At 40.5% G+C, this 12,754-nt stretch overlaps 2 protein-coding genes across 3 annotated transcripts in view; both read right to left on the bottom strand.

Annotated features, from left to right (window-relative positions):
- Positions 1-118: 118 nt before the first annotated feature.
- On the bottom strand, positions 119-5,428 carry LOC109999206 (polymeric immunoglobulin receptor). 2 transcript variants are annotated; one of them, XM_065952819.1, is made up of 8 exons: positions 5,311-5,428; positions 3,405-3,731; positions 1,971-2,291; positions 1,561-1,857; positions 1,379-1,453; positions 1,018-1,134; positions 856-926; positions 119-585 (listed from the first exon to the last, which is right to left on the bottom strand). In XM_065952819.1, the coding sequence occupies exons 1-8, from the start codon at positions 5,342-5,344 to the stop codon at positions 427-429; spliced, it is 1,401 nt and encodes a 466-aa protein (XP_065808891.1). In that variant the 5' UTR covers positions 5,345-5,428; the 3' UTR covers positions 119-426. The 2 variants fall into 2 exon arrangements, with proteins under 2 accessions (XP_065808891.1, XP_020509830.2); XM_020654174.3 differs by lacking the exon at positions 1,379-1,453.
- A 6,662-nt stretch (positions 5,429-12,090) lies between these two features.
- The window catches only part of metrnlb (meteorin like, glial cell differentiation regulator b), a gene marked incomplete in the record, with an annotated part of 8,541 nt that continues 7,877 nt past the window's right edge, over positions 12,091-12,754 (bottom strand). The window contains 1 exon segment of the mRNA XM_065952811.1: positions 12,091-12,754.

Genomic DNA, 12,754 nt, shown 5'->3' with positions numbered 1-12,754 from the left:
GTGACTTTGGATTTACATCTTCTCCTTGAGTGCTCAAAGAAACAAGCTTAGAGGATGTAACAGTTGCACGTTTGTTGTTGTACCTTTTAAGTAAAAAATAATAGACAGGGATATGAAATCTCTTAGATAGTTTAATGGTAGCATTTGAAGAAGATATGATTGGTGAATATAGAAAAGGAAAGTGCAACTGATTCCTCTGTTTACACACAATACTTCATAGTGAACTGGGGGGTGGGGGAGTCCTCTTCCAAGGGGAGGCATGACAGAAAAGGTCTGAGATACATATACATAACATTAACTACCACATGTTAACATATTAACTTACAACTGGGTATTTCTAGTGAAATGGTTATCCACAGATTTATAATTACAAGATATACAAGATATATACAACTTCTGGACTCGGTTAATTCATTCCCATGCTGCTCATCTCTTGGCTGTCTTCAAGTAAAACTGGTTACAGTACATATCTTCTGTTGTAGAGCAGTTTTGGTACACATCATCATTGTCGTTCTGGTGACAGGAGCTGTGCCATTTGGAGGTCTCCTGCTTTGAGCACGCTGCAGCGCCTTGATTTTCATAAATCTAAAAAAGCATGAGCAAAATATAGAGATAAAAGAGGAATGTTAGACTCATGTTATTAAGCATAAATGCCTTATGTTATAACGTTTGTTCCTTGTTTCATGTTCATCTCTGTGTCTCCTCCCATAAGAGTGTGTGGGTGTATGAATCTCCTCTCATTTCTGAGAGTGTGTGTGTGTGTGTCTATACAGTTATGATTAGAACTTCTTTTCAGTCATCATATCTTTTTATCATAATTTCCAAAAGCACATGTTTGGACTTTCAGTTCCTTACATCTGCCACATCGATCACTTCCTCCACTCCTGCCACTTTGGTTTGGTTCCTCTTCTCTTGGATTTTGGTTCCTTGAGGCATGAAGAGAGAAATAAATAAACATGCTCTTCATGCACATGTGTAGATAATGCATGGTTCTGTGCACACATTCGTTCAACAGACCTTGTGCTCTGCGACACTTATATTTATAGATTATGACCACGGAAATGATCAGTATGACTAGGACGATGGCACCCACAGTGGGCAACATGACACCCACAGAGAGGAAGTGTTCTGCATCTTTAGAGGGAGGGAAAACAAGGTGTTAAAACAAACTTTTCGATGTCACTTACCAGCATCACACTCACATCACAGTTTACCACAATCTTTGAAAACAAAAAAGCCATAACCCAGTTTGGTGTTTTTTTAAATTTTCAAGTCAGCCTGTGTCTTAGCAGAGACACACACACACACACACACACACACACACACACACACACACACACACACACACACACACACACACACACACACACACACACACCTTTGACATTTCTGTCAGGGATAAACGTTGTTTTTGATCCAACAGGATTCAGCACACTGGTCTGCTGTGAAAAGTCTGTCAGAGAAAGGATTCGTAGGATTCTGAATCTGCAAAGTAACTTCCTTTAATTTTAGATTTACTCAACTTTGACTGTTATGCCGTTACTTTTTTTGTACTCCTACCTAATGACAGATGAATCTTGGTGAAGTTTCCCACTGCCCACTGTGAGTCTGAACCACACCAGTATGTCCCAGCATCCTCTACTTTGGTTCTTGTGATCATCACCGAGAAAGAGCTTGAAGAAACATTATCTTGTAATGAGAACCTGCTCTGAGTCATTACATCTGTGCAGTTTTTGCGGTGGTCTCCTTTGCAAAGGAACTTTCTGTTATCCCAGTGTTGAGGTGGGTAGGGACACTGTATAGAAAGAGGATGCCCCACAATGCCGCTCAGTTCACTTGACTCCACACAGCACCACTCTGCCAAACAGAAAGACATTCAGGGCAAGTTAGATGCAATGTGCTTTTCATGTTTAGAGGAGATCATAAGCAGTAATGAAGAAATAGGATGGGGTCAAACTGTGATGTCTGACCATTGACTTCCAGACTAACAGCAGTGAAAACATCCAGGTCGGACTTTCTTTGGACACCACAGAGGTACGGCCCAGAATCCTTCCGGGTCAAACTGGTGATGGTCACTGTGAATTTCATTGACATCTTGTTATCAGCCAGACTGAAGTATCCCTTTTGTTTGTACTCAGATGTGACCAGTGCCTGCTGCAGACATGTGGAGGACTGGTTTCCTCTGCAGATGTACTTCAGGTTGTCTTGGTCCTTCTGCTTGTACGGGCAAATCAAGTCCACTGAGCCGTCCTCATAACTTTGTAGTCTGGTAGATTGATCACAGCAGCTGTCTGTCAGCAAATCAAACATTGATACATTTTCATCTTCAGTAAAAAAAACAACAACATCACACCACAAAATCTAGATTTGAACATTTTCCCGAGTACATATAACAGCTGTTTATTTTTATATTTACATGTCAGCAGTTTAATAGTTGGTCAATATTGAGCCATGTAAACTATTTCTTCTAACTAGTTGAAACAGTACATCAAGTATTAAAGGATCATCATTTGACGCTGTGCATAATGTTATCTGTGATGCTTTGCAGAACATTGAAAGCCCATATATGATAGAATATCACAAATTCAACATATCAAATGTTGAATCTTTTTTTGATGCTCACAATAAGTTTTAAATTCTTACAAAAGTACACATGATGACACAAAAAAACATGATGGGGTATAAAAAGAGCATCCCAGAGAGGCTGAGTCTTTCTGAAGTTACGATGGGGAGGGATTTGCCCCTCTGCGAAAGACTGTGCTGGAATATAATGCAACAACTTAAACATATACAGGTCTTCATTTAAAATCTGGATTCTGCTCAGACCGAGACGAGACTGTGTCAAAATTATTGCGAATCCGAGACGAGACAGAGACCTTTAAAAAAGTTACCTCGAGACCAGTCTCGAGGCCAAGACCAACCTTTAGTACTACACTACTTTACATAGCAGCCTCTGCCATCAGCGTGTGACCTGTGGTGTAAAAGTGCTTTGAGTAGTCAGAAGACTAAACGAGCGCTACAAGCTCAAGTCCATTTATCATTTACAAGGGGGTAAGATGAATCTGCTGAGTTTCTACAAAAATCTGTCAAATACGTGTAGCTGGCCAACTTGAGCCTGTGAAATAAAATAAAGCGGAGGTATAAAACAGCAGATAACAGAAATACTTCAGGAAAGCACTTTAGTATGAATCAAGTCCCTGAGAGAATGTAGTTTTTAACGTCCCTCCTCTGTAAGGTCTAATGAGACAAACTGTTCAATTCTACAGCAGCATTATTTTACACCCAAGACGCATGAACAGGACAATCTTTAATTTGCTTTAAGACGAGGTGTGTGATGAGATATTGACTTTCTTACATCATGGAAATGCAGCTCTGGGGTCTTTTTTCTTGCTTTCTTGACCTACCTTTTCCGACTAGCAGCTTTACTTCAGTGTAGATATCTTTCCCATTCCTGGTCACCCCACACCAGTACTTCCCAGCATCCGTTAGTGTGAGACCAGTAATACTGGCTGTGAAGACTCGTTTCTCTTTGTCATCGTAGATGGAGAATCTGTTTTTACTTGTTTCTGTCGTCGTTACAAGAACATCATTGCTACCGCAGTCATTCCTGCACAGGTACTTCTCATAAGAGTCATAACCCATGCCATAGGAACAAGAGATACCCACTGCATATCCTTCATATCCAGACACAGTGATCAGCGCTGCTGAATTGCTGACACCACTCAGAGCAACTGTGAAGAGAAGACGACAAGGAATGTCAAATTTGATGTCTTTTACATTCACTACTCGGTCCATTCCATTTTGTAGATATATGTTTGGCCCATTTTACCCTTATTGGATAGGACAGTTGAAGAGAGACAGGAAATGTTGGAAGGAACGAGTGGGGGAAGACGTGCAGCAAACGGCCGAGGTTGGATTCAAACCCATGGCGGCTGTGACGAGGACCATAACCTCTGCACATAGGGCGCTAGACATAACCTCTAGGCCATCTGGCGACCTGTCCATTTACTAATTTAGACTGAAAAACATACTTTTTTATGAGATAAAGTCCAAAAGCAGTAGATTTAGAAGTGGAGTGTACTTCTGTCAATACATAAGTAACTAAGTAAATATAATTAGATATAATTAGTGAAATAAAATCAGAATGAAATGAAATCAATAGTGGATGTTTTTAGTTGAGCGTTAACATTTAAGTGATCTTCATGATAACCATATTCATATCCTACATGGTGCTTTTAACAAAACAAAAAATACAAATGTACATATGTATCTTCCTGCTGGAGACTTACAATCAGCGCTGGGCTCGCAAGGCCTCCAGCATCATAAAGGACTCCCACCACCACCCATCTCACAAATTGTTTTACCTCATTCCGCCAGACAAAAGGTATCGGAGCATTTCTTCTAAATCAAGCAGAATGCTCAACAGGCTGTCAGGATCATAAACAAACTGCGCCCCCCCCTCTTCTGTCACACTAATCAGGAGTGCTGCACTCGCACTTTATAGCCACTGCACTTTAGACACGATTGAAAAACTGTGGTACTAACTGTATGCTTCCTGTGTTATTTCTTGTCTGCTCTTTTTCTTTTCTTTTCTTTTTTTTCTACTTATATTGTCGGTGCTATTTTTATTGTAATTAACGTACTTGTAGAACTGATTTTATTCCTTACTAGATCTTTAGGTGTATTTATGTGTCTATATGTTACATGTTTTTTTTCTGTCACACTGCTTGGGGCTGGGAGAACAGCATTTGGTCTTTTTTTTTTATGTATGCAGATACATAAGAAAAATGACAAATAAATGGAATCTTTGAATATTTGCACCTGCATGTGAAATAGTTAGTCATTATACGAACATCATGTCAGTGCAGGGCAAAAACATCGGACTGAGGAAGAAGAAGAAATGCCCGCACACTTGATCAAATGCCACAAAAAGTTTTTATTCTGTCCAAATCACAACGTCACATGAAGAACACCCCCGGTCGAAACGTTGTGATTTAAACGGAATAAAAGCTTTTTGATCAAATGTGCGGGCACATCTTCTTCTTCCTCCCCTCTACATGTGGACATGAATACGCACACACACACAAACAGTATCATATATGTATGCATCCATTCTCATAGAGTTGACACAAAGTAAAGCCATATATTTCAAGCAGCATTATACAGTAATAGAAATACATCACTAACTTTACCTATACCGCAGTGTAGCTATGACAACAATAATAAAGTCATTGGTAATATTACTCTCTCTCTCTATTGCAACTGCATCAATAACATTATATGATAAATATTGTGAAAAAGTAAACTTACTACACAGGATGAACATCCGGCTCAACATCTTCATGCTCTTGCAAGGAAACAGAAACAAGAAATGAAGGGTTTCTGTGAAGGAAATATAACACCCAGAAAGGCATCAGCATAAATTTTGTACTCTCACTTCCCCATTTAGATCACCAATGTGTGGCCAAGTTCATCTATCAGTAGATTTCATCCTTCTTAAAGACTCTGTGCCAGTGTGGGGAAAGCTTTGTAATGACTGACTTTAAATGATGACTCTTGTAAAAAAGGAAACCTCCAGTGTCCAGGAGTAACGCTACTTTCCCTTAAATGAAGCCAGTGGTTATTATTTATAAATCCTGTAGGTTTGCAGGTGGGAACATTTTCTTTCAGTGCAGCTGTGGTTTATTTACCACTTAGAGATACTCTAACTACCCATACAGAAATAAATGTACAAGGTACATGGCACAGTAGTGGTTATCTTGTAAGACACATACATTCCAGACATTTATTATCGTGCTGTATTTCATCAAAAGATCCCAGTTTACAGCTTCCCAACTCACCTCGAGTGTGAATCAGTTAGGCCATTTGGTCAGTAGGAGGAGCTGCAGCCTCACTGTTTGCATTTTCTGTCCTGCTAGTTGGTACAAGCGATATGAGGTAGATAGACCTAAAATGAACTGGGTACCTCAGTCAAACTGCACGTTGAAGCTGATATTATACTATACTGTTTTATTAAGTGACTATTTCCTTGCCTCTGTGCCAGTCCTGCTGTGACTGATGCTTATACTCGCATAACAACTCACTCATTACGCTTCAACAAACACAAGTTACAGCAGGAGGCATGAGCGGTTCTAGGCAGAGGCCAACAGGGGCCCTTTAACACTGAGCTTGGTCCCCCCTGTGGCCACCCCCTCCCAAAAGGAAAAGCGCCCCTAATAACACATACACAGAATTTGACTCAACAACCAGACTCACAATCTATATTAAATACTGTTACTGAAACAAATATAAATCATGGTATTTAATGATGTATGGAGCAGGCGCTCTTCCACAGCGTGTAACAGGCTTCTGCAGCAAGAGACTTATTGGATCCATTCTTTGGGTACCCTCATTCCAACTGGTTTACATGGGGAGATTTCATTGACCTGTTTCCTATGAACTGATTGCCATTGTTGTCCTCTCGTTCTGCTGTATGATGCTGCTTGTTTACTATCTCTTCGTTGAAAGTTGTGTGGTGGAGACTCCCCCCTGCTGGGATTGACTGGTACCTATTTAGTATAACTGACCCATCTGTGTATGTTTGTGAAAATTGTCTGTTTCATGTTGAAGAAGAGCGTCTGCTCAAAAACGTCCATGAGGCAATTAGAAGAACAGTCCAGAGTGCTGTCCTTATCCTTTTTCTGCTTGTGAACTTGATACATACAAACAGAGTTTTGTTACTGCATCAAATGTAGCTTTAGGAGACAGAGGCATATATTTCTAATTTAAATATAATTAAGTTCCCAGAGGACATACATTGGCATCAAAATATTCATTATAGGCCTACATATTTTTTCAAAATAAGGACCCCTGGACCCCATGCCAAGTTCAGTGGTGTGCCCCTTGATGTCATCAAATTCTACCACATTGTAATAGGATATAACAATACTTAATCAATACCCGCGGTCATAGTAATCATAAATATGTTGGAGAGGGCATGTGATCTGAAAGAATGGCTCTCTGTGTCAAAAACTGCTACTTTGCCGTTATAGGGTATAATTATATATTTTTATGATTTAGACGTCCAACGGAGGCATTTGAAACTTTGTTATCTATCACGAAGAGTGACGTTGTTACTCATATCTGTGGTCATGGGGGAGTACTGGTTGTTGGGAAGGGCAGACCAAATCCTAATCTTACTGAGGCATCAGAACAGTCCCTGCCTCAAGACAGATCCATTTAACCACAGCCACAACATGGAGGACCAGAGAGCAGCAGTAACCTTCTGGAAGCCTCTTGCCTGGACTGATATCTCCCCACATGCCTGTCTCATTACCCAATGACATCTTCACGTCTGTTATTGTCCTCCTCAGCTGCTCAAAAAACAGCTGCTGGAGCAACGCTGTATCATTCCAGTCAGCATGCTGGGCTCCGGTTTTGAAAAGGTCTAATCCAGAAACAAACGATAGACATTTGGTAATCCACTTTCTTCTGCAAAGGATCACGTAATCCAGCTCTCTTTAATCCTGGTTGTTCAAAGTAAAAACTGGATGGCATCAACCTGAACATGATACAGTCTTTTAAGGATCACCAAATCCAGATAACTAGAGCTTTAAAGGGGACTTCACATTCCTCGTGCACAGGGGGCTCCAAAATCCACACAGGCTGAAAGATCCTTAATGCGTTGAATTTCTTATTAATGTGTGTTAATGATACTTTTTGGTGAATAATTTAATAAACAAAAATATTGTTTTACATCCCTAATTTATACCTTCTCTACTTTGTTGCTGAAGCAAAACAGCACTCTGAAAGATATCATTTAAAAAAAGTATTTAAATATCATCTATCTGCTGTTTTTTGTTTCAGCAATTTTCTCCCGGTAATCCAGTAAGCATGAATCCAGCTCTCTGCTGGAGTCAGGGTGATCCTGATTTTTGGAACCAATTGTTCTCACTCAAAAGTTTTGAACAACACAAACTGGAGGATTTATCTGGATTAAAACCAGGATCCGATCACATTGTCCTTTTTTCTTGATTTCAAGATAGAACTCCATCCGATAGCTTTAATCCTGTTGGATTACTATTGAACAACTGGGCCCAGGTGTTCATGACACCAGGGCAGATTATAAAAATCTGTTAGGGTCCTCTGCAAAAATCTATCTGGGGCCCTTCCCACCAGTATTGCAGCAATCATGTAACAATGCTCAGCAGGGCATTGAGAGTGAAACTGCTGTTAGATGGTGCCCCGTTACAAGGGTTTCCTAATGTCGTTGCAAAATTTATACATTTTGGACCCATTTTGTTGACAAGCAGAGCCTCTGCATGACACTTCTATAACATACAGGTAACAAGCCATGCTAAGTTCTTGGGCAGCCACTTTACAAAGTGATGCATTGAAATCAAATAATGTTATCTGTCATCTGTCAACAGGCTGCTGTTCAGCAGGTCAACATTAATTAGAGTAGTTTGTCATAAAGGATTGACAAAGAGGTTCATACAGTGGTAGTGTTGTAACGGTGGTCACCTAAATCCTTACCATTCTGAGAACTTCCATCTGTCAGCAAAGTCAGCCCAGAAGTTGTAGAAAACACTGAAAGCTTTTTCACAGCCACAGATCAACAGTGCTTTTTAAAGCCTCGTATCCTCCTGCACATCATAGTGTGACATCAACTTACTACACTTAAGGCCTTGCATCCAACAAATTCATTTCAGCTGTCTTCCCTATGCAACAGCCACTGCCAGTTTTGTGCTTCCAACATCCTTGTAGGAACATGCATGGTGTATAAATTATTTAGTAAGGCCACAGTTCAGCTCAGTGAGCAGGCACCCCATATACAGACGCTAGAGTCGTTAACACATCAGCCGCAGATTCGACTCTTGGCCTCGAATGTTTGATGCATGTCTATACCTCACTTCCTCCCCCCCACATTTCATGTCTTTCTTTGTCTGTCCAATCAGTAAAGGCAAAAAGGGTCCAAAGTGAAGATCTTTGAAAAGAAAAGAAAAAAAATGAATCAGCATCTCAAGCAGCCACCTTTATGCCTCCTCTTCAGTTCTAGTCTACTGGCTTACTTAGACGACTTTTGTGCACATAGAACATCAAGTTTAAACTCAAGTCTAAAAATCAGTCATTACCAATCACAAGCCCCCCTTCACACATGCACTGTACTCCAAATCTTTTGAGATTCAGTTAAGAGGACACTTACAAACTCATGCACAAACAGGACCTGTGCACATGCATTAATGAAGAGATGTCACAGTGGGGCATCTACACATTGGGGGTTTGGTGCCTTGCTCAATGGCACCTAGGCAGTACTCTGGAAGTGACCTGGCACCTCTCCAGATACAGAGCTGTTTTCATACTGTGGTCTGCACCAGGACTCGACCTGGCAACCCTGCAGTCCTTACAGCCTGAGCTACTGCCGCCCCATTTACACTTTTCTGCTTACCTTCTGCTGATGCGTTGTTTTACAGAATTGTCCTTTCGTGTGGTATTAACGCAGAAACAGTTACAATGACAGAATCCACCATTTTTGCATTAATTGAATAGTTTTTTGGAGTACATCTCTCCCATATGATATGATGATTTTATTAATCACGACATCTGTGAGCTAGTTCAAGCAGTCAACTCAAGCATCAGTGGTTTCACACTTCACATGCCTCATTCTTAACAATCACCTGACATCACCTCCTTCCAATTAGCGGTCTATTAAAGCTGCAAGATTTTCGGATCTCTCCCTTTGCTCTTTCGTTGCCAGCTCTGACCTGCACCAGTACTGCACTCAGCCAAACCACCCCCCCCTGCATTCACCTGTAGGCTTTGAATGTGGGGTTTTAGCTCTCATCCCATCACTCCTCAAATTTCTGCATGTAAATTAAAACTGTGAGGAGTGATTAGGCCTGAGTCTAGACTTTTAAATATTTTAAAGGTACAAACAGCAGTTGTCTGACTGAAATGTTGTGATTTTAATATTTTTTGTTTTATTGCTATATATTTATTTATTGTAACCTGGGTCCTATATAAATATAGTTTAATATTACTATTGTGATTATGAACACATCAATTGTCTTTTTGTTTACTTTGGACCCCCAGTAGGAACAAGACATACTTACAACTTAAAATACTGTTCCACTATTTAAAATGACTGACCCCACCCAGTACAGGGCAGTGCATTATGAAATACCAGTAGTGGTATATGTGGGCGAAAGCATGCGTCTGTATTTTCCCCGAGCTCAGCCAGTCCCTCGACTCCAGCTGACCGCTCAGCTGTGCCGCTCGCATTCTGAAGCACAAACTGTTTCCATATCTCACACACTCTCACACCCAAAGGTTAACTTTAAGACCCCTGAGCAGAGGGATAAGTGTGTCCCGAATTAGCGAGGATGCCAAGGCGGAGCTGGGCTGTTGCCAGGTTGGGTTGCCAAGGGTTTTTGGGTGTTGCTATAGCAGGTTAGGTTTCTGCACTGCGGCCTGTTTGCATGTCAGCAGTGTGCGAGACGCGTGTCTTATGGTCTTCTCATACTACAACACACACACACACACACACACACACACACACACACACACACACACACACACACACACACACACACACACACACACACACACACACACACACACACACACACACACACACACACACACACACACACACACACACACACAGTGAGTATGAAAGAGGAATTGTTAAATATAGCCGACCCTCTCAAGTCTTTAGGGTCTATCTTAAACCTTCTAGCTATGCGTTAATGTCTCCCTCAATGTCTTACTCTCTGTCTGCTTATTCATGACAAACTGTTAGCTTTAATCACAACATAGACATTTTTTTAAAGTACCAAACTGACTATTAAATCTGTACTTTTCAAAACTCTTGAGTTAAAAAATGTAGTTTGAGTTTGTGTGAGTTGTAGGAAGTGGTTGTCTTGGACTTTCTTTTCTTTCTATCCACACCTTAAAATCAGGATATCTCAGCCTCTGTTTCACTATTTTAGCCTCTCTTTTCAATCCTTCCCTTGAGTCCCACAAAGCAATAGAAGGGCAATAAGAAACTGAATTGCTTTAGTGTTATGAAGTGCTTGGAGACCGGTGTTTCTCTGTGTGTTCAGAAAGTAGCTCACACCATCATGCTAAAGTAAGAAATTTTTACTTTAATTCTTTTCAAATGAGTTTTATCTGCTGATGGAGGAGTTTATCCAAGTGTCTCTCTCTTGTGTGTGTGTGTGTGTGTGTATGTGCGTGTGTTTTTGTAGGCTGGTACATTCCAATCATTCTCGGTCTTCCTGAGGAAAGAGGGAAAGCATCACATACACACACAACTGCTGACAGCAGACGGAGGGAGAGGAGCTAACACCCCTCCTTAGTCATTCACACTTTCACCTCTTCTTTCAGCCCTCCCCTCCCCCCCCAAAGTATCAAACATCCATCTTTATGACAGTTGTTTTCAGGCAACTTTGATACGGGCGACTTACTGCTACTATCCAGCTTTGATACTCATCTTCTGAAAAACAACAACCCTGAATATATACTGTATGTCCTGTGACATTTGAGATGTGTGTGACAAAAACACCCTTTTTACTGATATAAATGAATAACACATTATATCATTCATTCCTGGGACTGGAAATCCTAGAGTAATTTATGAAGCATTACAAAAAGATACGTTACAAAACAAAACGAAGTGTAGCGACACAATGCGATTTGTTACAAATTTGTGTTACCAAGTGATGCGTTCTGATTTGTTACAGTACGATACGAAGCGTTAGGATGCGATATGTTACAGTATGATAAGAAGCTATACGATGGGAATATGATTCCAAGCGATTTGATATGTTACAATACCATACAATATTCATAGCAGTGTGAAGTAGTGACACAAGGAGTCAAATGATCAATATTGGGCTCCAGCACATCAATCATTGTATCACAAGTCAGGACACTGAAATATTTCCGTAAGTTTTGTCCTTCCCCTTTTCAGTCCTAGCTCATTCATTAGCTGCTGACTACTACCAGCTCCTTACATTTGTTTAGCTTAAAGTCCTCACAATGGGATATTGATATGAAAGTATTTGCAGCTTCAATGCTGCTGTTACAAAAATGTTGTATTCGTTGAAATTGTGCTAATAGTTTATTGCTTCGTGTTAACTCAGGCCTTCAAAGTCTTCTTTCAGAATACTCAAAGGGAGAACAGGAACACATTTGCTATTGAACTGGACGTGCTTGGCTGGTTGGAAAATATAATTGCTTCTCTTTCATTTCTCTCTCTCTGCTGTGATGCATGAACACAGAGGATATGAAGAGAGGATGCCAACCAGAGCAGTGGCTCCTCAAAGCTCCACAGGGGCAGCTACGCCAGCACTGACGCACTGCTGCTCACCAGCCAGATAATAGTCACTGAGCACTCATTATGTCTTTTTTTTTCTTCTTTTGGGTAGTTTGGTGGACAATACCTCTTTGTTTGCATCCATGTGAGCAAATGGAGAGGCTGTCAACTTTTGTTCCTCCAATTTTTGCTCCTACTTTACAGTTCAGTCAACAGCTATTGTTTATTATCTGCAAACCAACCACACTGAGGTTCCTTTTGCCAAACTGGATTTCACACATATGGACAAGATTGAAAATGATATAATAGAGGGCTATGGCTGTACCAAACTTTCGCCAGTTGTGAATTAAACAGAACCACACTAAATGCTAAAGGATGCATTTTTATTTTCTATAAATGTAGACCCTTTGTTCTCATTAGCAAAACACGCACATACACAGTAGATAAAGACTCACA

The sequence above is a fragment of the Labrus bergylta genome, chromosome 1 (genome assembly GCF_963930695.1).
Source record: "Labrus bergylta chromosome 1, fLabBer1.1, whole genome shotgun sequence".
Classification (NCBI taxonomy): domain Eukaryota; kingdom Metazoa; phylum Chordata; class Actinopteri; order Labriformes; family Labridae; genus Labrus; species Labrus bergylta.
This window is presented reverse-complemented; position numbering and strand designations above follow the sequence as displayed.